We start from the raw sequence: 25,564 nt of genomic DNA, 5'->3' as shown, positions 1-25,564 counted from the left end.
AAAGTTTAATAAAGTGGACTCACTGGGCATTCATAGTTGCGAACTCTTAAAGTGAGAGTTGCTCCACCCAGATCAAGATACCGGCATGGATAATATTGTGATGTGTCTGCTCGATACTTCAAGGTTGACACTGATTTGATCCCTTTTGCTAATGAAAAAGCAGGTTTTAACAGTGTGCCCTTTTTAGTGGCATCTGTAATATTTTGGGGGACAACACTAAATTTGGTATTTTCTTTTGTAGAGAAATATAGCCTGCTGTTTTTCTGCAGTACAGAAACTGTGGATAAAAGCTGTTACCTGCAAAGGTCCTAACGTAAAGGTAGTATGCTATTTATTTGCAACAAAAATGTAAGTAAATTGAAGAATCTAACATGGGGTCCAGTGTTCTTTCATTTAAAAAAAAAAAAAAAGCATAGTACAAAAACAAAAAAATTAAAATACTTAAAAGTAGCTGCCAAGCTATAAAACTGTTGCAAGGGCTTGTGAGGGAAGTTGACAGTAAGCAGAAAGGAGACAGTGATAGCAGGGAACAGATAAACACCAGTCAACAGAGATAAGGAGGCATGGAAGAGCTCAGCTTGACAAGTGTTGATGAAGACAGAGAAAAGGTGGTCTTTAAAGGTCACACTGGGGCATCCCAGACACCGTCGTGGCAGAGCATTTGCCTCTGTCCGTGTGAGTGAATTCCGAACAGGCACTCCTTGGAAATATGCACTGCTTCTTTACTCACCAGTAGCAAATCACTGGTGAATAAAGAAGTATTTTAAAAGAGGCCAGTTTCAAAGTTTATCCGAGTAGGTGGGGGTGGCTGTGTGCGGGTGGCGGTGGGGGTGTGTGTGGGTGTGTTTGTGTTTTACAGCTAAATGGAAATGTCAGTACCCCTGCGCGTCGAAAGGTTGCGTCTTGCCGCTCCGCGTCAGTCGTTGGCTTCGTGGTCACAGAGATGACTTTGCGGCAACTGCTTAGACGCCGTCCACACGCGCGGATGCCAGTTCTGTACACAACTTTCCGCACCAGGAACGCAGAGCCATGCAAGATACTGACCGCTGGTGCCTTGAAACTAGGGCCCTGAATAGGATGACCTTAACCCAAGAAATCAGTTTGCAGAACACAGAGGATAGGTGGGGCGGTTAGGAATCTATCACTACTAGATATCATTATCGAAGGTAAGTAACTTGTTCATCTGAAAGAAACACATAGTGATAGATTCCTTACCTTAGAATAGATACCCCAGCAATCCCACCCCGGTGGTGGGTCTGCGAACTAAGATCACACCAGGAAGTCCCAGAGAACAGAACAGTCAAAGAAGCCGTCTTTCTGGACTTGACTCTCCAGGCAATAATGCTTATTAAAAGTGTGCAGCGAGGCCCACGTAGCTGACTGACAGATGTCTTGCAGGGGGTCACCACGTCCCAATGCTGTAGTGACTGCCGTCGCCCGGGTGGAATGGGTGCGCAGCCCCACCGAGGCTCCTTTTTAGCCCAAAAATAACAGGCTCTGATACACAAGACGACCCATCGGGAAATGGCCCGCTTGTCTACGGGCCGACCTTTCTTGGAGCCTACGTAGCCAACAAAGAGCTGGTCATCCACCCGGAACTGTTGTGTGCGGTTCAGGTAGAATGAGAGTGCACGTTTTGGGTTCAGCCTCTCTCCCTCTTTGGAAAGATGGGGAGGAGAAAAGAAGTAGGGCAAAGTGATGGTTTGCCCGATGTGAAAAGCAGGGACAACATTTTGGCAGAAAGGATGGACGAGTCCTGAGCACAACCTTGTCCGGATGGACAGACTGAAAAGGAGGTTTACAAGAAAGAGCCTGGAGCTCATTCACTCTCCTAGCGGAGGTGATGGCAACCAGGAAAGCAGTCTTCAAGGTTAAGAGACGTAGAGGACAGTTGTGCAGAGGCTCAAAGGGAGCGCACATCAAATATGTAAGAACCAGGTTCAAGTACCACTGTAGCATCACAAAAGGAATACAAACTTCAGAAGGTAAGTCAAAATGAATCAACTGCCCCCGCTCCATCTCAACGCTAGGAGGTGGAGACTAGACCGGTTCGGGTGGAGGACCGTGCCCTGCTGCTGCGACAGAAGATCCTCCCGAAGAGGCAGTCTGATCGGGGGATCGACTGTCATACTGAGTAGCTCGGGATACCATACTCTTCGAGCCCAGTCCGGAGCCACAAGAATGACTTGGGCCCGGTTGCGCCCGCTCTTCTTCAGCACTCTGGGCAGAAGTGGTATAGGCGGAAAGGCGTACAACAGACCGCAACTCCACTCGCGACGAAAAGCGTCGCCGAGCGAGTGCCGCCTTGGAAATTCGAACGCACTGAGAACCGCCCCAACACCCACTGACCACGCACCCAACCTAGGGGTCATCCTCGACTCCACCCACTCCATGACTAAACAGGTCAACAATGTCTCCTCCTCCTGCTTCAACACCCTCCGCATGCTCTGCAGGATCTACAAGTGGATCCCCACTGAAACAAGAAGAATGGTCACCCGGGCCCTCCTGAGACGACTCCAAAGCATCCAGAACGCCTCTGCACGCCTGAGCCTCGACATCCCTTGCCGTAGCCACATCACACACCACCTGAGAGACCTGCACTGGCTCCCGGTCAACAAGAGGATATCCTTCAAGCTCCTCACCCACGAACACAAGGCACTCCACAACACCAGACCAACGTACCTCAACAGACAACTCCGCTTCTACACTCCCACCCGCCAGCTCCGCCGACCTCGCCCTCGCCACAGGCGACTTGAACCTGCGGCGGTAGATCGTTCTCCCACCTCTCTGCCACGACCTGGAACACCCTCCCCATCCACCTACGGCAGACCCAAGACCTGCTGACCTTCAGAAAACTCCTCAAGACCTGGCTTTTTGAGCAGTAGCAGCAGTCCCCAACCCAGCGCCTTGAGACCCTCACGGGTGAGTAGTGCGCTTTACAAATGATATGATTGATTGATTGATTTATTGAACTACCAGGGAAGTACAGTGATGCGGATATACGGCTTATACACGCCGATTACCCTCGGAGGTAGTAATATCATCGCATGATGTTTTTTAGATCCAAGCCGAGGACTGCCGTGATTAATTTACCTGCTAGTATTCTGCCTATCGGGCATTGGTGTCAGTCGAGAATAACTTTGTTTGAGACACGAGAAAAATATACAGGTATGTCCTATGCTTTCCTGCTAGGGTTTTCTGATGATGATTTCAAGGCAGTAGGTAAACTGTAGGTCGAGTTTTAACTAGTAACAATGGCCCTAAATTTGTGTATTTTCAATTCTTAGTCAAGGACTGCCGCTTACCTGCTAGGGTGAGCCAGCCATATTTCATATGTCGGTGTGAATTGAATTCAACCAGAGACAATTTGACTCATCACCCGCAGAGTATCAGAGGAGTGTCCGGTGATTAAAGTTTAATACCAACAGGTATATTCTCGGCCGCTTACATTATATAGCATAAGGATGGGGCGAGGGTCAGGGATGGTGAGTTCACGCATGATTGGTCCATCTAGTGAAGGGGCTAATAATGGTAAAGAGAACTATGGGCTTCCTGTAGGAACTCTCAATGTCCATCGATAAAGATAATGAAAGGAAAGGTTCCTCACACGCTGGAATAACCGTGAAAAGGAGTAGAAATAGGAAGTGGGAGGTTTTCCCTATCCCCCTCATATGTTTAACAACTAGAAAGGGTTTTGAACGCTTTAATAAAACTATGGACTCTAGTAGTAGCCTGAATTTCGGACCTTAATGCGCAGCAGTTATTAATTGCACCCCTTTAATAAGGCCCTAGTGCTAATATGGGACACAGGAAATAATGTCAGTATGATTATTTAATAGAAACCAGGGTATATATACACTATGAGGTGTAGTGTAGTTCCTATTTTCCCAATAGGCTCTGCGCATTGGAATAGTACCTACAGCAGTAAAGGCCTAGGCCAGACGTTAACTAGGTCTACTACTGTCGATACTAGACTTAATTTTTGGGTTTGCCAGCTAAGCTCAGAGTTCGCTAGAAACTTTCTCGAATGTTCAAGGAAGGATTAACTCCCCTGATTAGACAAGAAGGGATTTAGTTTCTGACAACCATAGAACATGACAACTTTGCTCTCCCCTAATCAAGAGTCAATCTCAAGAGTCGTGTGAGCACAAGGCAATTATTTTACTCAGTCAGTACGTGCATTCTTAGTCTCATCAGAATGTAGAGAAAAGGAAGAGACGGGCGTGTTCAATAAAAAGATGTTATTTATTGATCAGTCTCTTTTCTCGTACAAGAGAAATGGATCGATATTATTGCGATACTTATAGTTAAGTAAAGTGCATACATTAGAAGCAATAGTATAAAATAATACTGTAAAAACATTGATATGGTTTCTGAGCCATATGATGTTTAAAATGATTAAAATATATTTACATACACATATACATTTGACTAAACGTGCTCAACTGGTGTTTCTAAATACGCCTACCCCGTGTACCTGACCTAAGTCTAATGCGTGGGCGGGAATAGAAAGTTACAGTTTAAGTTAAGTTTGTTTTTGCCAAGTGAATAACTAAAGAATTCTCTAGGAGGGGTTATTCAGTTCTGTACCTGGAATTTAGGATGAATGAGGAATGGTATCTCTTTCTCTGCTCTCGATATTCCAGGCTGCCTGCGAGGGCTACCCGGAAGCGCCGGTGCTGGGTCTCTCGGCTTGAGATAGCAGCGCGTCTCTCAGCGCGTCAGGAAGGCGGGGCTGCTGCCTGCGGGGTCTGCTTCTGCTCTCGGCTTCGGCAAGTGTGGCTGCTCCGTCTTGTCACCATGCGTGTGTTTTGCATAGGGCAAGATCGGCAATATTTATACCTTAAAGGTGCCGGGATTGACGTAAGGATGGACATAGGTACGTCAATAAAGATGTCATACGACTTGCTCGTTAGCACATTCTTTACTAAAGTTCTCTGTGAAATCAAAACAATGGCCGCACGGATTATCCAGGTTGTCATAGGTTTGATTTGTTATGAGAACGTCGTATGCCTTATCAGGGGCTGGAGGAATATCGCTTGTCTAATTAGATCTCAAGCGTTATGACCTAATCAGATAACACGTTCCTGTGCCGTAGTGTGACTGCGTCAGATAACGGTATCTGCATCATGGGGAATTTCTTGCCTCATGGGCTGACTGTTAGTTAACTAGCTAGGTAGTTTAACCAGAATAGGGTCAGGAATAGGGGGATCGATTCAGAACCTATAGAAATACACGACACCCACTCCACGCTAACTATGGTCATATCTACTAATCTATGCATAGTATAACATAGTACAACATACTATAGAGTATAGTGTATACCTTACCACCCCAAAATACATAAATGCATTTTGAAATTTTCAAATATACTGAAAAATTGCAGTCATATATATCGTATGCACTTAAGCTATGAATCAAATGCAAAAGTAAACACGCATTGTTATGCATTATTGTTTGTTGGTATATGAGAAATACACATGAAATGGCTCTTAATATGGCTATACAGAAAAAAAGTCGAAACCATTTCATCACATAAAATATATTGTGAACATACCAGTGGGCAGCTAAAGTCTATATAAAGTCTATAAAGAATCTAAAAAAAATAGAAATCTTAGTTCTCTAGGAATAGTTTCTTACTTTAAGCAGAAGATCAGTGTCCCGGGAAAAAATATATAGAAAAATATTTTAGGGGCTTGCTGAAAAAAGTTGCTGTCCGTGAACTGGATTGTAATTGTTCATGTGACTTTATTATTAAAGTTGAAGGCCGAATTCAGGGAACGCCGCGTGCGAGTTTATTCAAAAGTCTCTATTTCTGTTCCGGAGAGAACATCATATCATTCAGGCTTTCGAAAAAACTGTCAACAGCTTCATGGGAAAGTTCCACTAAGTCGGAAATAGGGGTAACCATGCATTTGTGCGCATGATTGTCTCCATTGACATTCTGATTTGCATTGCTGACAGAAGGTCGTACCTGTTCGATGCTGCTTTCATCTTGAACTTCACTACTCTTCAATCGCAGTGGTGAAGATTCCAGGAATGCCGTCATCAGAATTGGCAGCCTTTGAGGGCAGCACAGTGCGTGAACCTTGGTAGGAACCAACAGTGTATCTGCATCCACTGGCGCATCCGATTGTAGCGTCAGACAGGTGTCTAACACGCATTCTTCTCCGCATAGCAGACACCTTAGTACAGGTAAAACACACCTTTGCCACATTGGTCGAAATGATAGAAACCAAGTCATGTTTAGGTCTCTAAGCCGGGAGAGTCCCAGGATTTTTGATATCCGGTCCCGGTATCCAATGGCTAGGATCGTATCTTCCATTGTCGTGAGATTTTGTTCTGTGACATGGGTTGCCATAACGAAAAATAAGGACCAGGAATAGGATTCCTGCAATTAGTCCTAGGATCAGGGGAAGTCCGCCAAAAATCGAATGGACGAAGTCTGGAAAAATACCCAGTATGGCTTTGAATGGTGTTAATGCCATCGAAAATACTGTCTTAAATACCTTTGAGACCCCTGTGGTATCAGAAATATTTAAGATTTCGCTCAGGATTTCCGCGAAATGTACGGGGGAATTGGTTGATAATAATGTATGTATCTCTGCAGTCGTCCTTGCGACTTGTAGATCATACGTTTCTTTAGATGACGTGAGCCTTGTAGGCGTCTGAAGAAGCACTGTTTTCATTCTGCTTAAAGTGTCTATTCGAATAGAAGTAATTTTCAGACCGGGCCATGCCCTTGCCTCCCTGTCTGGAAAGGAGCTGGGGAACAAAGAACGTCCACAGCACTTGACCTTCGCCGTCGTAGTGACGAGATAAGGAGTCCCGGGCATAAGACTACAGCATCTGCGGTCTACAATAAGAATGTAACTCCCATTATAGAGTCTTTGAAAGAATGGTTCTATTTCAGTTGCAGGTGCGCCTTGCTGGTGACATGAAAGGTTGTATGAATTCCCTTCACAGGCTCCGTGCAAACTAATACCGTTACACAGAAGCGTGCCGCTCAGTGACATAGCACAATTGTTGCCACTAAGAAACACTTTCTGTCCTTTGTTACTGACACATGCATGTGAATAGGGCAGGTTCCAAGTTGTTTTAAGGTACCCTTTTCCCAATTTCTCGTACATGCCAGCCTGTATATATTTTTGGCAGTATTGAAACCTGAAGGTTGAGATTGGAATATTTATGATTCCGTGTATTATCCATTCACTGACAGGTCGTTCTGACATTGTCATTGGTAATCTTTCTAGTTTTTCAATGCTCAAGATTGTATAATCAGCACCCTTCTGCGCCATACCGATTTGTCTATCAGTAAGGTTAAAGATTTGGAATAGTGACGTTGTGTTGATTAAACGCCAAGGCACATAGCCTGAACGCAGATTTTGTAACGTCCAACCAAGCTGTACAATAGAACGCAATTGTGACTGACCATGTTGTAATAATAGTAAGTCTTGCGATAATATATCGATTGCTGAAGACACAATGCTGTCCAATGAAAAAATTCTGGAGGACAGAGTCATTAACCCATTGTCCACTACAGAAAGTGATTTTTCCAAATTAATACGGTCAATTTCCCGTATTCTTTCTGCTGTCTCAATTTGAGTAACCTTCCAGGCCTCATTGTATGCTGCATATACAGAGGCTGCTATGAAACGCTTATGACGCTGTTTGCGTGGTCCCAGTATGAAATCACGCAAGTCAGCACCATCAGTAAGTAAAGTTAGGTGTTGCTTAATTTCAGGCAGTGTGGAATACTGTAGCCATTGGAGGCATAATTTGCCCACACTGTAGGTTGTTATTATCCCTGGGTGATGTCTTTGAGGATATCTAGGGTCTGGCCTGTTCATTTTGAAACCCTGTGTTTTATTCAGGAATCTATCTTGACAGTTATTTGTATCTGTGGGCCAGATCAACCATTGTTTCCAATCAGGATGTGTTCTGTTTTGGTTAAGTATATGGTTTATGTCTATTTCTTCATCTGTATCAGAGTTATTGCTAAACATTGTTGGCTTTGGAATAGACAGGTTATTTAAATCTTTGATTTTTGCTAGGCCAAGACAGGTGGTTTGTTGGACGGTGTCATTTAAAAATATCATTTGTTCTGGGATCATGCAGGCTCTAAACAAAGCTTCTAAACCCTGTACTTGCCATTCTTTTGTACCCCAAACACTTTTCAAATCAACATGTTTGTCCCAATAATCAAATCCAAAAGTATTCATTTTTTCAAAGAATGAATCTGAATATATCAATTTTGTGTTGGTTATCATGGTTTTCATCCCTGTCTTGTTTGACAATTTGTAATAAAATGTTTCAGCATTAGTTATGTTAAAACCTGAAAAATATGAATATTTGTCATATACGGTTCTAGAGCTCCCTTTTGGAGGTGTAGCACAATGTTCCCATTGATTATAACTTAAAACATTTCTAGGTTGTGCAGATTTATGCAAGAAATGGTTACCATAGTGGTTATAGCAATACATACTATCATAATTTGTAGAACCCTGCAAATAATCATGTTTTGTAAATTTAGCAGACATTACTAAGTCAGACATCATATTGTTAATACTTTCAAAGTCCCAATCATCAGCAAATGAGTTTGGTTTTGCAAAGTCACTCAAAGAGATCTTGATTTGGTGTGGATATTTCAGGATCTCGACCGGACCATAAATTTCATAGTCAGTGTTGTCCCAGGCTACCCCACCAGGTATTGGAATTGCTGTGAAGTTGGCTGAAGAAAGTTCTGAAGAAAGTTCTCGTTTCTCGACGTGTGAAGATGTGTGTGGTTTGAGGACCAAGTTGATGTTCTGACTTGCTGTGTCCATTTTAGCATATTTTCCCTCAATGAAGCGTCCCAAGGTAAATACCATGATGAGCCAAAGTATGAGGATAAATGCACCAAAACCCACCCAAAATTCAATCCATGGAGAAATCAGATATGTTTCTTTTAGTTGTTTCAAAAGCTCCTTTGCTTTGTCTTTAAAGGATTTTGATGATGGCTGTGTCTTTTGTTCGCTGAAGCCTTCAGAGGAATCATCGAAGTTGATGAAGTAACCGGATGCAGTTCTGTCAATTGTTCCAATTGGTTCAGGATTTTTGTTTCTTGCATTTTCACTTGGTACTTCTGTATAGATTGGTGTGTCTCTACTAAATGTCTTTATTTGGGTTTTCAGAGGTCTAAGTTCTATTGCATTGTTGCATAGTCCTTGTTGTTCTTCTGTAGGCGTTTCGAATGTGATGAGCCTCTTTGTTAGGACCTCTGTACTGGTAGCAAACCTTGGTGTTCTGCTACTTATTGGGAGTCCACTTGGCCTACTGTTTGTTATCGGCCACATGTTGTGGTTTTACCAGGTCGATGGATACAACTCGGTTCTCCTTTTTTCCAGCAAGTGGCGGTAGTACAACTGATCTTGTCCCGTTGACAGACAAGACAGGAACTGCTTTTCTGTAAGAAGGCCCAAATTCCTTCTTTACCGCGATCTTTTCCCTGACTAGATCCCCGACTTTTGGAATCCAGACAGGTCTTGCTGGGACAGGTGGTGAATCTTCAGTGGTTGTTGGCTGTTGTTTCAACTGTATGTTGCTCAGGTCTTTTCTTGTTTTGTTTAAGTCCTGCAAAATAGCCAAACGGTCTTTGACATCAAAGGTTTTTTCTGTTACCACTGAAGTCTGACTATCAAGGTCAGAGATCAACATCCTAGTTCCGAATAATAATTCGTACGGACTGAATCCCTTCAGAGAATTTCTTGGCAAGTTATTTAGACTACGTTGGACACTTATTAGATGTTTGACCCACCCAGCTCCCGAACCTAATATCCTTTCTATTATAGATTGCTTTCCGTCTTGGTTTTTTCTTTACACCATCCCATACCCTCAGGAAGGAAGTGAGAAGATTCCCGCTGGGCTGTGCTCATTTGGCCATTCCTTCCCCCCCCAGGCTGGATTGCCTGAGAAAAAGAAAAATTGGTCGAACGTAGCATGCTCTTAGCGTATATGCCATTTAGACTCGCAAATCTTGTATAACAGTCCGGACGTCAGCCGAGTGCTGTGGATCTACATTATAAGTGGAACTAGCCTGTGTATGTTAATCGCAAGCCATTCTTTTTGCTGGTAATATTATCTGCCTTGATACGACGAGGTATTAAACTGCTTCTCTCCCCACTGCGATCTCTGTTACAGTTTGGGCAGTTTTTTACAAACATGGTGTAGTGCAGGCTCATGCCTGGCCACCAGTACCGTGATTGTAATTCTTCCAGAGAATCTTTTAATTTAAGGTGTCTGTGACCCTCGCCCATGTGTGCGTCTGCGATTAACAAGTTTCTCCTGTCCATGTTTGGAATCACTCTATCCCCCACTCCAGGGATTCGAGCAAAAGGGACGGAGTTTGCATCGATTATGTATGTATAATTGAGTGGATAGTTGATCGGTAACGCTGAGCAGTCGCCTTTTGATGACGTTTTCACCGCCAGCAATGTTTCGCCGTCAATGTATTTTAATGTACGCTTTTTTCGATCTACGGGAGCCGATTTAGTGGCTGCCGCTGCGGCTGTCTCAGCCAATGAATTCCCCACAACGTGAACGCCATCACGTTGATGACTCAGTGAGTGAGTCACGTGAGTCTTTGGTAGTTCTTTCTTCAAAAGAGCTACTTGTTCCCAGAGAAGTCTCTGCTTTATTGGTGCACCTGTGTCATCTTTGTAACCGTTCTGAATCCATGTCTGCAAATCCTTGTTATATGCTTTGACGCAGAAATATGAATCTGACACTATAAGTGTCGGGAATTCGCGATCCGCATTATCTAGCGCCATTTTCAAAGCTAATATTTCAGTTTGTAGTTCTGAATTAGTTTCTACTGAGTGTGATTTTGTTAATAGAGGTCTTAGTTTACCTCCGTGCCACACTTCTTTTGTAATCTCACATGTGGGATTGTATGCATGTTCTCCCCAAACGGAGGGTTGAGCATGTCCGTCTGTATAGATTACACAGGCGTAATGTCTTAGAGGCAGAATGTCGATTGGCAGAGGATACGTTTTTTCATATTTTAGATTTTTTAATTCTTCTAGTTCTGGATCAAAGAAGTAGTATACTTTGTCCGTTGTGATTGAATTTACCCATTGCAACCAATCTGGATCCAATGTTGTTGTTGGTAAATTACACGGTGTTGTTAATGCCTCGAAGGCTGATTCAGCTGTTCTGACTGTGATATGTCTACCATCAGCTATGTCTTTTTCTCTAGCTATTGCGGTTTGAACTGCTTGAACCATTTTTCCTTTGTTGCTGAATCTCTGTTCAGCTTTTGTGTACAAATGTGATTTGAATGCAATTGGTACCTTTTCTCCCTCATTAGAGGTCAGGTATGTGTATCCGCATTTCCCTGGGATGACTCGGATCACAAGGTTGCGTGTATTATCACGGGTTTCTAATTTTGTTTTAATTAGCATGTCTGTTTGTAAGGATCTCAAAATTTCTGTGTGTGTTTGAGTCCAACTGGATCTTTTAAAGTCTGGTTTAATTAGATCGTAAAGGGGCTTGACCCTTTCTGCGTAATTAGCAATGTAAGTTCTTCCGAAATTTAGGAAGCCTAGAATTGACTGTAGGTTTTTTAGTGTTTTAGGAGCTTGGATTACGGCACATTTCTCTAGGAAATTGTCTGCCAGGCTTTTGCCTTCACTTGATAACTCATATCCTAAGAATAGGACCGTCAGATGGGCAATTCTGGACTTTTTGAAGTTGAATTTGTAACCCTCTGCAGCGAAACCAAGTATTATGGTGTTCACTCTTTTCAAGTGAGTTTCCAAGTCATCATCTGTTAAGTAAATGTCATCGACATAAGATAATGCTTCATCATCATATTGTTGTAGTAATTCTGTTACTCTTGCTGAGAATACCCCCGGGCTATTCTTGTACCCCTGGGCTAACCGACAGAATTGTTTTTGAGTGCCATTTACTGAGAATGCAGTTAAATATCTGCTCTCTGGTGCTATGTTTTGACAAAAGAATCCGTTGGAGATGTCCAAGGTTGTTTTGTATTTTTTGCGCACTATGTTATTCATTAGTGCAGCACTGTGTGAGTTTTGTACTGCAAAAGTTTTGCAACATGTGTTAAGGTGTCGGTAATCCAAAACTAGACGTTACGAATTGTCTGGTTTGGAGACCGGAAACAAAGGATTGTTCATTTGTGAGGTGCAAGTTTCAATCACCCCTTGGTATTCTAGCTGATCTAGTATTTCATTTACTTGTTTTTTAGCTTCTTGCTTAATTGGGTACTGCCTTTGTGCAGTTGGTTGTGATTTTAACTGGACTTTGTGAGGAGGAGAATCCTCATCCCATCCTACATGATTTTTATATAAAGCAGGTGCTAAGGCCACTGCCCACTTTCTAGCAAGTGTGTATTTTTTATGAATCGGTATTTGATTCGAGAAGGCAGGCATAATTACTTCTTCGCCATGAGGGCACTCCCTGACAAACTCCGGTGGCCAGTCTTTTTCAGCTAGAAGGATGTCATAGCCTTTGGATAGGTTATCCCAAAATAGTCCCCTTATTTTCCTAGTCTTATCTCCCTCTATACGTAATGTTATCTCGTATATTTTGTGGGGCTTGCTAACTCTGGTATCTGCAGTTTCCACTTGAAGGTATTCATTCGTGTCCACTGTCTCCAGATGATTCATAAGGACTTTGCGAGCTATGCTCACCTCTGCTGCGCTGTCTAGCATTGTCTGAGCCCACTCTCCGTTTTTCAATTGTGTCCTCAGTATTCTCGGCATTGTTAACTACCTTGATACTGGCTACCTTCTTTTTTGGAAATTGTGATTTCTTTTTCAGTTGAGCAGGTTCCTTGTCTTTGGACTTGGCGTGCTCTTCTGATCGTCCTCTTCTTTCCGATTTCTGCGAGGAATTCTGAAAAGATTGAGAGGGACGTGTATCAATGTCTTGATATCTATCAGGTTTTTTAATATTATCCCTATTTCTAAGGTTATATCTATTCCCAGAGGGTTCCCTCTGAGGTGACCTTTGTCTCGGGTTTGGAGATTTCTCTCTTCGCCTAGGAGACCTTCCTCTGGACTGGAATTTATTTTCTTTTGGATTGGATTGTTTGTTTCCATCCCAGTTCTTTTTTGGTGAATTATTATTATTAAAAAATATTTTTTCTGGACTTGTAGTCAGTTGCGGTTTTACCGGTATTCCACCTAGACTATCTCTGCCTAGTTCTTCATAGGATTTTTCTATGATTCTGGCAATTTCAGCTGGTTGGTCTGCTATATCTGTCTCTTTTAACCTCTGGCGGATCGCCACGTTTGCTGCTTCACCTTTTATGTTGGCTAGTAATATAGCCGAGACCTGCTTGAAGTCTTTCAGTAATTTCATACCAAGAGTTAAAGCAGGTTCTGGACCGTATTCATCTTGAATTTGTTTTAGCACATCTGGTATCACCGAAATGGATGGGACACCGTGCGTTTTTGTGTAGATGGAAGCAAAGACTGTACCCCAAGTGTCACAGTCCTCAATGTGTGGTGCGATTCCCATTGGGAGACATATAGTCAGAATCCTGTGTTTTTCTAGCGGGGTGGTGTCAGGAAACACCGCCTCTATTTGGGTGATTTTCTGTGCCAACCAGAATGGTATCTGTTCCCGTTTAGCTGGAACCTTACCTAGGCAGGATTGGATGTTCTGTGGTGTAATTTTATTTGTGTTCCCCTGGTGAGAGGTCAGCTGTGGTAGTTTAATCGCTGGCTGAATTGTAGAAGTCCGCATTACATACTGAACTAATTGTCTGTGAATTTTTAGTAGTTGTTTTAGCTGTATTAATAGCTCTGGTGCAGGCATCTCGTCGATGTCTGGATGTGGTGTGTATCCGGCTAAGACCGGCCACGTTGCTCCTGGTCTTCCTAAAGGACCGAGCCTTGTAATGTGATTATTATGTTTTAGGGCGCCATCAAATAAGAGCAAATGCTCTTGGAATTTGAGTGGTACTTCCACCTCCTCGAAAGGAGTGTACGTTTCTGGAGGAACCTCTATTTTGTAATAGTGGAAGTACTTTGTTACAGCATTTGCTGCTGGAAAATGTATCCATGTATAGTATACCTCTGCCTGCCGATATTCGTGTGCCTCGATTACGAATATGACTGTGCCACCTCTAGGTGTCAGTCCATTTTCTATAAGTTTTAAGGTTATAGATCTCCTTTTTGCGACCGGAATGAGTATTATATCCGCGTCCGCATCTAGTGCAGCATTATCAGCTGCTGCTATTTCAGCCGCTAATCTAACTGCTTCTCTTTCTCCATCACTGTCTCCCATTTTACAGACAGGATGGTATTATGTTTATTTGCAGATCAGGTTTCTTTATGGAAACAGAGATTAGGTGCATAATATTTTGGAACTGTTTTATCCTTCAACGTTGACTATACCAAGAACCATACATAGGAGTTCCCTCCTGCGAGGTTTTGGAGGATTTTATAACCTTTCACCCACTCCAGACGTCTTTGGAGTATTTGGGAAAAGGGGTCTGAGTGAGAAAGCACGACTGAGTTACTCTAAATGTCTTACGTTAGTTTTATCGCCCTTTCCAAACGCGTTGGGCGCCATGTAGTGTAGTTCCTATTTTCCCAATAGGCTCTGCGCATTGGAATAGTACCTACAGCAGTAAAGGCCTAGGCCAGACGTTAACTAGGTCTACTACTGTCGATACTAGACTTAATTTTTGGGTTTGCCAGCTAAGCTCAGAGTTCGCTAGAAACTTTCTCGAATGTTCAAGGAAGGATTAACTCCCCTGATTAGACAAGAAGGGATTTAGTTTCTGACAACCATAGAACATGACAACTTTGCTCTCCCCTAATCAAGAGTCAATCTCAAGAGTCGTGTGAGCACAAGGCAATTATTTTACTCAGTCAGTACGTGCATTCTTAGTCTCATCAGAATGTAGAGAAAAGGAAGAGACGGGCGTGTTCAATAAAAAGATGTTATTTATTGATCAGTCTCTTTTCTCGTACAAGAGAAATGGATCGATATTATTGCGATACTTATAGTTAAGTAAAGTGCATACATTAGAAGCAATAGTATAAAATAATACTGTAAAAACATTGATATGGTTTCTGAGCCATATGATGTTTAAAATGATTAAAATATATTTACATACACATATACATTTGACTAAACGTGCTCAACTGGTGTTTCTAAATACGCCTACCCCGTGTACCTGACCTAAGTCTAATGCGTGGGCGGGAATAGAAAGTTACAGTTTAAGTTAAGTTTGTTTTTGCCAAGTGAATAACTAAAGAATTCTCTAGGAGGGGTTATTCAGTTCTGTACCTGGAATTTAGGATGAATGAGGAATGGTATCTCTTTCTCTGCTCTCGATATTCCAGGCTGCCTGCGAGGGCTACCCGGAAGCGCCGGTGCTGGGTCTCTCGGCTTGAGATAGCAGCGCGTCTCTCAGCGCGTCAGGAAGGCGGGGCTGCTGCCTGCGGGGTCTGCTTCTGCTCTCGGCTTCGGCAAGTGTGGCTGCTCCGTCTTGTCACCACGCGTGTGTTTTGCATAGGGCAAGATCGGCAATATTTATACCTTAAAGGTGCCGGGATTGACGTAAGGATGGACATAGGTACGTCAATAAAGATGTCATACGACTTGCTCGTTAGCACATTCTTTACTAAAGTTCTCTGTGAAATCAAAACAATGGCCGCACGGATTATCCAGGTTGTCATAGGTTTGATTTGTTATGAGAACGTTGTATGCCTTATCAGGGGCTGGAGGAATATCGCTTGTCTAATTAGATCTCAAGCGTTATGACCTAATCAGATAACACGTTCCTGTGCCGTAGTGTGACTGCGTCAGATAACGGTATCTGCATCATGGGGAATTTCTTGCCTCATGGGCTGACTGTTAGTTAACTAGCTAGGTAGTTTAACCAGAATAGGGTCAGGAATAGGGGGATCGATTCAGAACCTATAGAAATACACGACAGAGGTTATCATGAATTTTTTTTCTTTTATTTTTACAGTATGCTGAAAATGCTCAGATTCTAAATACTTGACTTCAAATAGAGACTGGGATAAGCATCCAGTAATCGTGTGACCCGAAACTGAGATTTGCCCCTGCTAAAAGGCAACTATGGCCACGCTAAAGAAACAGTGTAGATAACATAGTGATCCCCTGATATAGGTATCGATGAGCAAGAGGATCCTCTGGCTGTGTTTTTACTGAACCCCTGTTGGCAGTAATTTCTGGAGACCACGGTGTGCCCAGAAATAATAGGTACACAAATGCAGATTACTGTTTTTGATGCATTTACTGTATAGTATACCATGTATCTGGGTACCTTTTAGCATGAATAAGACATATGATACGAATTTTACACCCCCCCCCGCTACACCTGGGATTTGTTTTGTGCAGGTGTAGATATTTCGATTTGGGCGATGTAGTGGTTTACCCCTTGAATTATATACATGCATATTAAGAGAATAATATAGTATGAGACTATTTTCAGCTAGGAAATAGGCTCGAATGTGTGATACCAGAGTAGATGTGGATGGATGTGTTGGCTCTATTAATGATGGGTTGTGGTGTGGACAGAGGGTTGTTTTACTAAAAAGAAGGATTGATATGTTTTTCCTAAAAATGTGTTGGTTTTAGATATTTATTGTTATATTCATGTTTTTCAGATGTTTACTTTGATTGGGACTTTTTATACAAACTTTCCTGAAGAAGGTGTTGGCTATAAATTAGCACCCACCGAAACGCGTCGATGCATGTAGAAGAAAACTTTATACAATCTGTGGTGACAATTCTCAAATTTCAGCATTTTCACGAATTATTTACAGCTGTCACAATTGATCTTTGTATGGTTTATTAGTTTTCTCCAGCAATAGGAAATAGTTTTTCCTTTTTCTTTTGTCCCTAAATTCTATGTAGATATATGTTTTTTAAACAAAGATTACATTGTGCTATAGACCACATGGTCTGAATACTATTGCCTAGCCAGGCAATAGTATTGTATTGCCTGGCTAGGCAATAGTATATAGTAGTGTTATGCATTGTATGCACCATGATATATATGCTTTTTTAACTATGAATACATTTGTACTTTTTTATATTTGTTATCTTTTTTGTTTACATCCCTCGTGTCCACCGTAATCTTATTGTTTAGGGGTGATATGTGTATGAATGGTTTGACGAGTGTATATCAGTCCAAAGGGGTTTCTTTTATGACTTTGGCCACCAGGGAAATGCCCCGATGTTTCAGCCATGTCCAGAGGCACAGAGCCTCCTGACATAGGGTCCACAACCCCACCCCGCCCTGTTTGTTGCAGTACCACATGGCGGTGGTGTTGTCCGTGAACACCTACACAACTCTTCCCCAGACAGAGGGAAGGAATGCCTTCATGCAAGTCGGATCGCCCAAAGCTCCAGAAGGTTGCTATGGAGCCGGGACCAGAGGCCTCTTATCTCCGCCTCTCCCATATAATCGCCCCATCCCAGGAGGGAGGCATCCGTTACCACTGTGTGCTCCGGTTGGTGAAGGGAGAGGGATCTGCCATTGACCCAATTCCGGTTTGTGAGCCACCACTGCCACTGTCTTGCAGTGCCCTCCGAGATATGAACGGACTCGGACAGGTTCCCCAGGTGCTGCGCCCACTGGAACTTTAGCTCCCACTGCAGAGCCAGCATATGTCATCTGGCATGATCGACCAGCAGGATGCAGGAGTCCATGAGGCCCAGCAGCCTCAGGGCCAGCCTGACCGGAACCCAGGATAGAGGCCAAAAGATCTGAATCAGAGCCTGAATATCCTGGACTCGCCGTTCGGGAGGAGAGACCCAAAAGAACGTCGTATCCAGAACCGCTCTGATGAAGAGGAGCTTCTGAGAGGGAATCAAGTGCTACTTCAGCACATTAATGGAGAAAACCCCAGCAAATGCAGGAGGTCGGCCGTAGTCTGGAGGTGGGAGACGACTGCCTGGGGCGATCCCGCCTTCAACAGCCAGTCGTCGAGATAGGGGAAGACTGGAACCCCTGATCAGCGCAGATGAGCTGCGACCACCGCTATCAATTTTGTGAACACACGAGGGGCGCTGGTAAGGCCAAAGGGGAGCACGGTTAACTGAAAGTGCTCGTGGCCTACCGTAAACCGCAGCTAATGCCGGTGGGCCGGCAGGACGCGAAATGGAAATATATACGTCCTGCAGATCCAACGCTACCATCCAGTCTACAGGGTCGAGGGCAGACAAGGCCTGAGTCAGAGTTAAAATCTTGAACTTCTCCTTCCGGAGGAAGAGATTTACGTCCCGGAGGTCTAAGATAGGGCGCAGGACCTTGTCCTTCTTGGGCACCAGAAAGTAGTGGGAATAACAACCACAACCTACTTCTGTCGCTGGAACGCGCTTGATGGCCCCCTTGGCCAAGAGGTCCACAAATTCCTGTTGAAGAAGTGCCAAGTGATCCCCGGACATGCAGTGGTACTGGGGTGGCATGGCTGGAGGAGTAGTCTCGAAGGGGAAGGAGTAGCTCCTTTGAACTATCTGTAAAACCCACCTGTCCTGTGCGCCAGTGGGGAAGAAGATGGCAAATCCTGCCACCCACTGGCGTTTGATGGGCCTGAAAAACTGGACTAGGAAGGTTGGGAGGCAGTGGTGGCCGGGGTGGGGGTGGACTGACCCGCCCGCTGGCCCCTTGACCCGCCTCTGCGGGTCCCGCGCTGAGACTGTTACTGCTGTGGCCTGTGGCTCTGAAAGCGAACATGTTGGGGTGCCCCTTCCGTGGCCACAAAAGGAATGAAAAGCAGGAGGACTTGGCCGTAGCCCTCGAGTCCTTAAAACGCTTCAACGCACTATCTGCTTTGTTGCCAAAAAGGCGAATGCCATCAAAGGGCATGTCCATCAGTGTGTTCTGAACATCCCCCGAGAAGTCAGTAGTCCTCAGCCAGGCGTGACAGCGGAGCGCCACTGTCGTGGAAATCGCCCAGCCCAGCGAGTCGGCGGTGTCAAGGCCACATCGTATTGTGAACTTCGCCGCATCTCTCCTTCAGCTTTGGAGAGCATTGTCCGGGCCTCATCCGGACACTGAGGCAGCACCTGTGCCATCGTATCCCACACAGAGTGGAAATAACGGCCCAAGATGCATGCAGTGTTCACAGACCGCAGCCCTTAACTGGCAGAAGAAAAAATCTTCTTCCCCAACTGTTCCAGTCTTTTGGATTCCCTATCCGGAGGGACGGTAGGGTAGGTGCTTTGGGACGTAGAGGCATGGACAACCAAGCTCTCAGGGGTGGGGTGTTGGGAGAGAAAGAGAGGGTCGCCCAGGGACGGGCGATGGCGTCGGGCCACGTTCCTACACACAGGAGCCCCTGTGTTGGGCCTCGACCATGTGACCAAAAGAATGTCCGAAAGTGCATCATTAAAGGGCAGCAGTGTCTCCGCAGAGGTAGCCGCCGGCTGAAGCACTATGGTCAGGAGGTTAGTCCTGATAGACACTGTAGGGAGTTTGAGGTGGTGAGCCTCGGCCGCACAACGCAACACAACTGCATAACTCGCACCCTCCTCCGTAGCCACAGTAGGAGGAGTTAGCATGCCAAGGTCAGGAGAGGTGTCAAGACCTCTGGCATCCCCCAAATCCTCAACACAGTTCGGGTCAAACTTACACTGTGCTGTGAGAGGGTTCTTAGCAGTCCCCCCCCCTTCCTCCGAAGGCTGTGGAACAGGCCAAAAATACGGAGGCTGGTGGACAAAGGGGTAGAAAGGCCCCATCTGCGTCGGTATCGGCGTCTAGCGACGCCGTTCCGGCGCCATGCCCACTTCCGGGCTGAAACCGGGGACGTCGTCATCCGGGGGCACGGGCGATGTCTGGAGTGGTGCCGGTGGGGTCGGTGGAGGTGTCACAAGGTCAACCAGCGTCGACCGGGTTCCAGGCTTGAATCCCTGGGGGCCCTGCAGCGCCGGGGCTGAAGGCACGCCGACTGGGCCCAAGGGTCAAAAGAGGCGGGATAGGGCTGCCAGAAATTCCTGCAGCTGGGCCGGAGTTGTCGACGTACCCGAGAAGGGGGCTAGGCTGACGGTGACACAATAGGCTCTGACCGGAGCTGGGGGGGAGGTACCACCCGCACCCTCAGCCGCGTGGGGAAGTCGGTGAGCGATGACGCTTCTTCAACTTTTTGTGATGCTTCGTCTTACCGGACCCAGAGTGTGAAGACTTCGATCCAGATGAATGATGGGGATGGCTACGCGACAGGTCTCTAGACCGTCCGCAGGACCTTGAGCGGCGCGGAGCTGACTGTCGAACTTCGGAGCTTTCGGAACCACTCCCGCAAAGACTTCAGCGCCATGGCCAGGCAGTCGGGCACAACTTGGGGTCGTGGTCACGCCCCAGGCAGTAGAGACACATGCGGTGCGGGTCGGTCACCAACATCATACGATGACAGTCCCCGCAAAACTGGAAGCCAGCCATCCCTACGGCACCAGGAGTCGATCAACTCAAAAAAAGGAGACAAAAAGGCCACAAATCACTCACTCAGTCAAAAAGTGACTGGGGGTACCGCTCTCTCTGAATCAGCTTGCTGGCGCGGAACAAGAAAGAATTGACGTCAGCGCGCGAGGGCGGCGTCTAAGTAGCTGCCGCACCGTCATCTCGGCGACCACGACGCCAATGATGGACGCAGAGCCGCACAACGCCATCTTCCGAAGGGCAGGGGTACTGCTGACGAAAACTTTCCGGATCCAGTCTGACGCCTGGGGGTAATTCTAAGGTAAGGAATCTATCACTACGTGTTTTTTTCAGATAATGGTTTTATTGCAAATGTCATGAGTGATGTAATATGAGAGGCGATTAGCAGCGCATGGCTAGGGTGCAAGGTATAGTTACTTTAAGGCAGGAGTTATAGTTATTTGAAATGATTATAACTGGTGACTGTCAGTGATTTTGTTAGTTTAATACAGTATATTTTAACTGACATTTTCATCCAATTATAACTCCCTTTTCACCTTTGCTTTTTTTTAAATTAATTTCAGTTTTTTTTTTGCGTTAAGTAAGATGTCTATCGCCATTTGCGGCTTGGGGTAGGACAAAGAGCCTGGATTGTGGCCAAACCCCTCACCCAATGTCCCGCTGGTGCCCAACTCTCTACTGTGCACAGCAGGCAGTTGGGGCCAGGACCAGGCCGAAGCTCTGCCCATGGCTTACCATGCGTAACAATATAAAGGGTGTCATTTTATGTTAGGGAGACTAGGAGAAAGTGCCGTTTTTTTTTTTAAAATAAGCGATTTGTGTACACAAACTTCTTATTTATTCCAGTCTATCCAGAGGTAATGGTTGGATTTGTTAACTCACATATACAAATAATCTCTGGTATATAGACTAGTAAAGACATTAACACACACAACTACAAAACTAGAGGGTGGCCCCCCTCCTGAGAAAAAAACACTTCCCCTCCCCCCAAAAGCCTCCCCCTTCCTCCCGCCCCCTTCCCATCATTTTACATCCAAATGTATCTCGGTGGATTTCACACATTGGTGATGGTAAATAGGTTCTTTCATTAAACCGACATGTTATTCTACTCTGAGTCTGAAAGTACGCTCTCCCCCTTCTTTCCTTTTTCCTTTTATTCAAAGATATTATCTTGAATTTTTTTTTGTATTATTATCTTTTTTTGAGTGACTAGTGTTTATAGCCTGGCCCTTTAAACAAAAAAGTATGTTGTCAAATTTTCAATTGTAAATGTGATCATGTAAACAGGACCAATTTGTATTACTGATATGTGTTTTTTTCTGCATGTACCCTTTTTAGGTTTCAAATTATAGATGTACATGGCATCCTGATGAAGGCTTCAGCCGAAACATTCGTAGGAATTATTGTATAGAAAAGCCATGCCCTAAATCATCATGTTGTTCTGATTTGGAATTATTGTATAGAAAAGCCATGCCCTAAATCATCATGTTGTTTAGATTTTGAGTAGCAATTTGCACATAGCAATTGATTCAGTGAATGTTTGATGAACTTTAGAATAGAAAGCAAAGCATTGCATTACTTGACAAGATAAAGTTTGAATAACTATTCTTGTTAATCTTTTTGCAATAATTGACACTGGAGTTATTGCTATATATTTTATATGAAATTCAATATGACTAATTTATAAAATATCACAAAAAATTATAAAAAATATATATTTTTGTAAATGCATGGTACAAGCATGTCATAATTTTGTGTATGCTCTTCAGGTCCGATAAGATATTTCAGTGTTCCTAAATTGTATTTGATCCCAAACTATAACTCCTTTTTCACCTTAGCTTTTTTTTAAAATTAATTTCAGGTTTTTGTTTTTAGTAAAGTAAGATGTCTATTGCCATATAGGTAGGACAAAGGGCCTGGCATGTGGCCAAACCCCTCACCCAATGTCCCACTGGTGCCCAACTCTCTACTGTGCACAGCAGGGAGTTTGGGCCAGGACCAGGCCGAAGCTCTGCCCATGGCTTACCATGTGTAACAATATAAAGGGTGTCATTTTATGTTAGATAGACTAGGAGAAAGTGCCACATTTGACATGGTTAGCCGCTCACTTTTTGTCTGGAAAATGATGTGATTTCGATTGACCAGGTCCCCTGTACCAGTGATTCTTCACTAAAACTGTTCCACAATTAGCCATTCAGGCACCTTGTAAGTCCCTAGTAAATGGTACATGGGTACCTAGGGCATTGGGACTGACGAGGGACGCCTAGGGACCGCTCACATAGGCCAAGCAGACTGACACTGCAGAATGACTGCCTTGGTGTAGACAAAAGTGACAAAGTCGACATGGCACACTGCCTGTGTGCCATGTCAACCAGCACTGCCTAAGGTATCGGTAAGTCACCCCTCTAGTAGGCCTTACAAGCCCTAAGGTAGGGTGAACTATATCCCAGGTGTGGTCCTTTCTGTATGAGCGGATATCCCCCTACAATATTTAGGTCTATTTCTTTAATATTGTAAGTGCAAGGTAAGCAATAGAGAGTACATGGGCTGGAAACTCGACAACTCGAGTTCCACAGCACCACGATAGCTACTGTGAACACAGGAGTGTTTGGTACCAAACCACTCCTCTCAAAAAACACACACTGATACCAGTGTGGGATTTACTAAAACATGTACTCAGAGGGCACCTCAGAGGTTCCCCCTGAAAACTATCAACCATGGTGTGGTCGCAGACTGGCTTTAGGCACCCCACCACCACCAGACTTGTTTCTAGACCCCTGGATCGAGAGCCCCTGCCCTCTCGTACCAGAAACATATCACATACTGGGCGGAGGTGTCGGTCAGGTCGCAGGGCATTGCCTGTAGACCGAGGAGAGGCCTGTTTGCAGGCATTTTGGATGACTAGGGAGTTTGGCTGGACATTGTTATTTATAACTTGAGGATTCTGTAACACTCATGAGCCATATTCATCTAGGTACCGTTATGCAGAGGAGAGGGACGCGTTTAATGCTAGCTGTGAGTTATCAGGGATGTACCACACAAAGTTAGAACTCTGAAATGCACATGGCGGTAGCTATTTTCATTGAGACCACATACAAAACCCGGCCATTAGAGACTCATAGCTGCTAGGGTACCTATTTCTGAAATCTCTCTTTGCCGGTTATGGTTGCATTTTGGAAAGGTGAGAAAAGATCTTAGGTAAGGGGGGGTATTTAAATGGTACTAATTTCAAGAGTTTAGGATTACAGATCAGATTTCATGTGTTATTTGCAGCAGTTTATAAGTCACTGTGACAAATTATCAAGTTTGAGGCACTACTGTTAGAAAGTGTAGAACCTTAAAGACCACATATATAAGATAATCAAGATTTGGATTACAACAAGGATACTGAGAAGTTGGAGCAGCATTTTTTTATCTACCAATAATTGGATTTAATTAATTGATTATGAACCAGTCATGATCAGTTATTGATTTATATTATTAGATATTGTGATCTCATCAGTCTGAAGGTGCTAGAAGAACTCTTGCAAGAGTGTATTTACTGTATCAATACTTCTATAATATGGCTGGGTGTTTGCACACACATATGGACTTATTGGAATGTTTTTGTTATACTTTAGTCAAAACTATTATAATATGGCTGCAAATGCATGTACTAACATGCCCACATACAGTTATCTTTGAAAGTCTTTTTTAACGTATTACAAATTACATTTATGGAGGGACATAATTCTGTGTAGGCGTGTGCCACATTTTCATGATGTACATTTAAATAGGATGCTGCCTGCAATGCCTGTATGGGATAAGGCACACTGTAAGTGCAATGAGGGCTCAAGAGCAGTGCCTACAGAATTACTTGGCCATTGTGAAATAATATATATATTTTTTTTAAAGGACACATCGGCCCATTGGTGCCTGGCTCTTAAGTGGACTATTTTCTGTGTGTATGACCACACTGAGTTTCAGAAGAATGCCTTTGCTCATTCAAAAGGAAACAAATGGCTGAATGGAAAAAGCAAAATATGGATGACACTTCAAGCGATCAAGGACTGAAAACCCCGGGCAAGAATGTATGTGCTTGCATTTTGTTGTTTATTTAGGAAAAATGCCAGAGCTCAACAAAAAAGAAAAAAAAAGGAGAAAACAACACAATAAATCATTACTAGAAATAAAGGTTTACATTTCGTTTTGCACATACAAGGCAAGTTATAAATCTCAACTGTAAGGAAAAGTTCAGGAAAAAAATACCTTCAATAGCTGGACTGTATTGAGACATGACATTGCTGGCTAATGTTGGCAAGGAAACTGCCACAAAGACCATAAGTAAACAGGCAATTTTATATTCCTCTTCTGGGCTGATGTTTTCTAAAAGTTAAGCAAACAAAATAACATTAAATCGCAACAACCTATTGTTTACAAAACCACAGTAGCTACGTTTATGGCTGTTAAGTCAAATCCAAAGTAATTGTACCTCGTTATACAAATTGATTGGAAAAAAAGGACCTCAGGACACAAGTGGACTTCATCCTCCAAACATCAGTGCGCCAGAAGCCGCATTTGCACCGTGGTGTAAAAAGGGGCTTGGCCTTGGAACACCTCTCTCCAATCCAGGTCTATGGCACCTACTGGAGGTACCTGGTGGGCTAGTTGGCTCCCAGGGACCCTCAGGATTCAAGGCGACTTAATCTCTTAACTTACAACGCACCAGTGGGCGCATTTGCACCAGTGGGCGCATTTGCACAGTGGTAACAAGTGGTAACAAGTTAGCAATCTTGCTGTGTTGCACTTACTGGAGGTAATAAAAGGGGTAGTTGCCCCCCAAGGTTGACGTTTGGGGCCAACATCCCCTCCTGTTACCTCCAGTAAATCTCACACAGTGGGATTGCTAAAAGGTGTTTGGAGGCCACGCTCACCTTTCTCCACTACTCTGAAAACGAGACTGCTATGTTATAGTTCGAAATTAGTATTTAAAAAACCTTTGAAATTCACTGAAAAAAACATTGGTTTCAGGGACGTTATAGGTAGAAATTAGCATTTAAAAAACCATTGAAATTCACTGAAAAAACCATAGGTTTCAGTTACGTTACGTAGTGAGGATAAGGGATTCACTGCAGACATTGCTAAGTTACCATATGT

General features: G+C 44.0%; 1 protein-coding gene across 1 annotated transcript in view; it reads right to left on the bottom strand.

The window, feature by feature from the left end:
- The window catches only part of NCKAP1 (NCK associated protein 1), a 577,107-nt gene that overhangs the window by 42,647 nt on the left and 508,896 nt on the right, over nt 1–25,564 (bottom strand). Inside the window, exon 28 of the mRNA XM_078680487.1 lies at nt 24,677–24,793. Within this exon, the coding sequence (XP_078536613.1) occupies nt 24,677–24,793 (117 nt within the window). The remainder of the gene's footprint in view (nt 1–24,676; nt 24,794–25,564) is intronic.

This window comes from Lissotriton helveticus, chromosome 3_1 (assembly GCF_964261635.1).
Source record: "Lissotriton helveticus chromosome 3_1, aLisHel1.1, whole genome shotgun sequence".
NCBI lineage: Eukaryota > Metazoa > Chordata > Amphibia > Caudata > Salamandridae > Lissotriton > Lissotriton helveticus.
The sequence above is the reverse complement of the archived record's forward strand: the minus strand, read 5'-3'. Positions and strand labels throughout refer to the sequence as shown.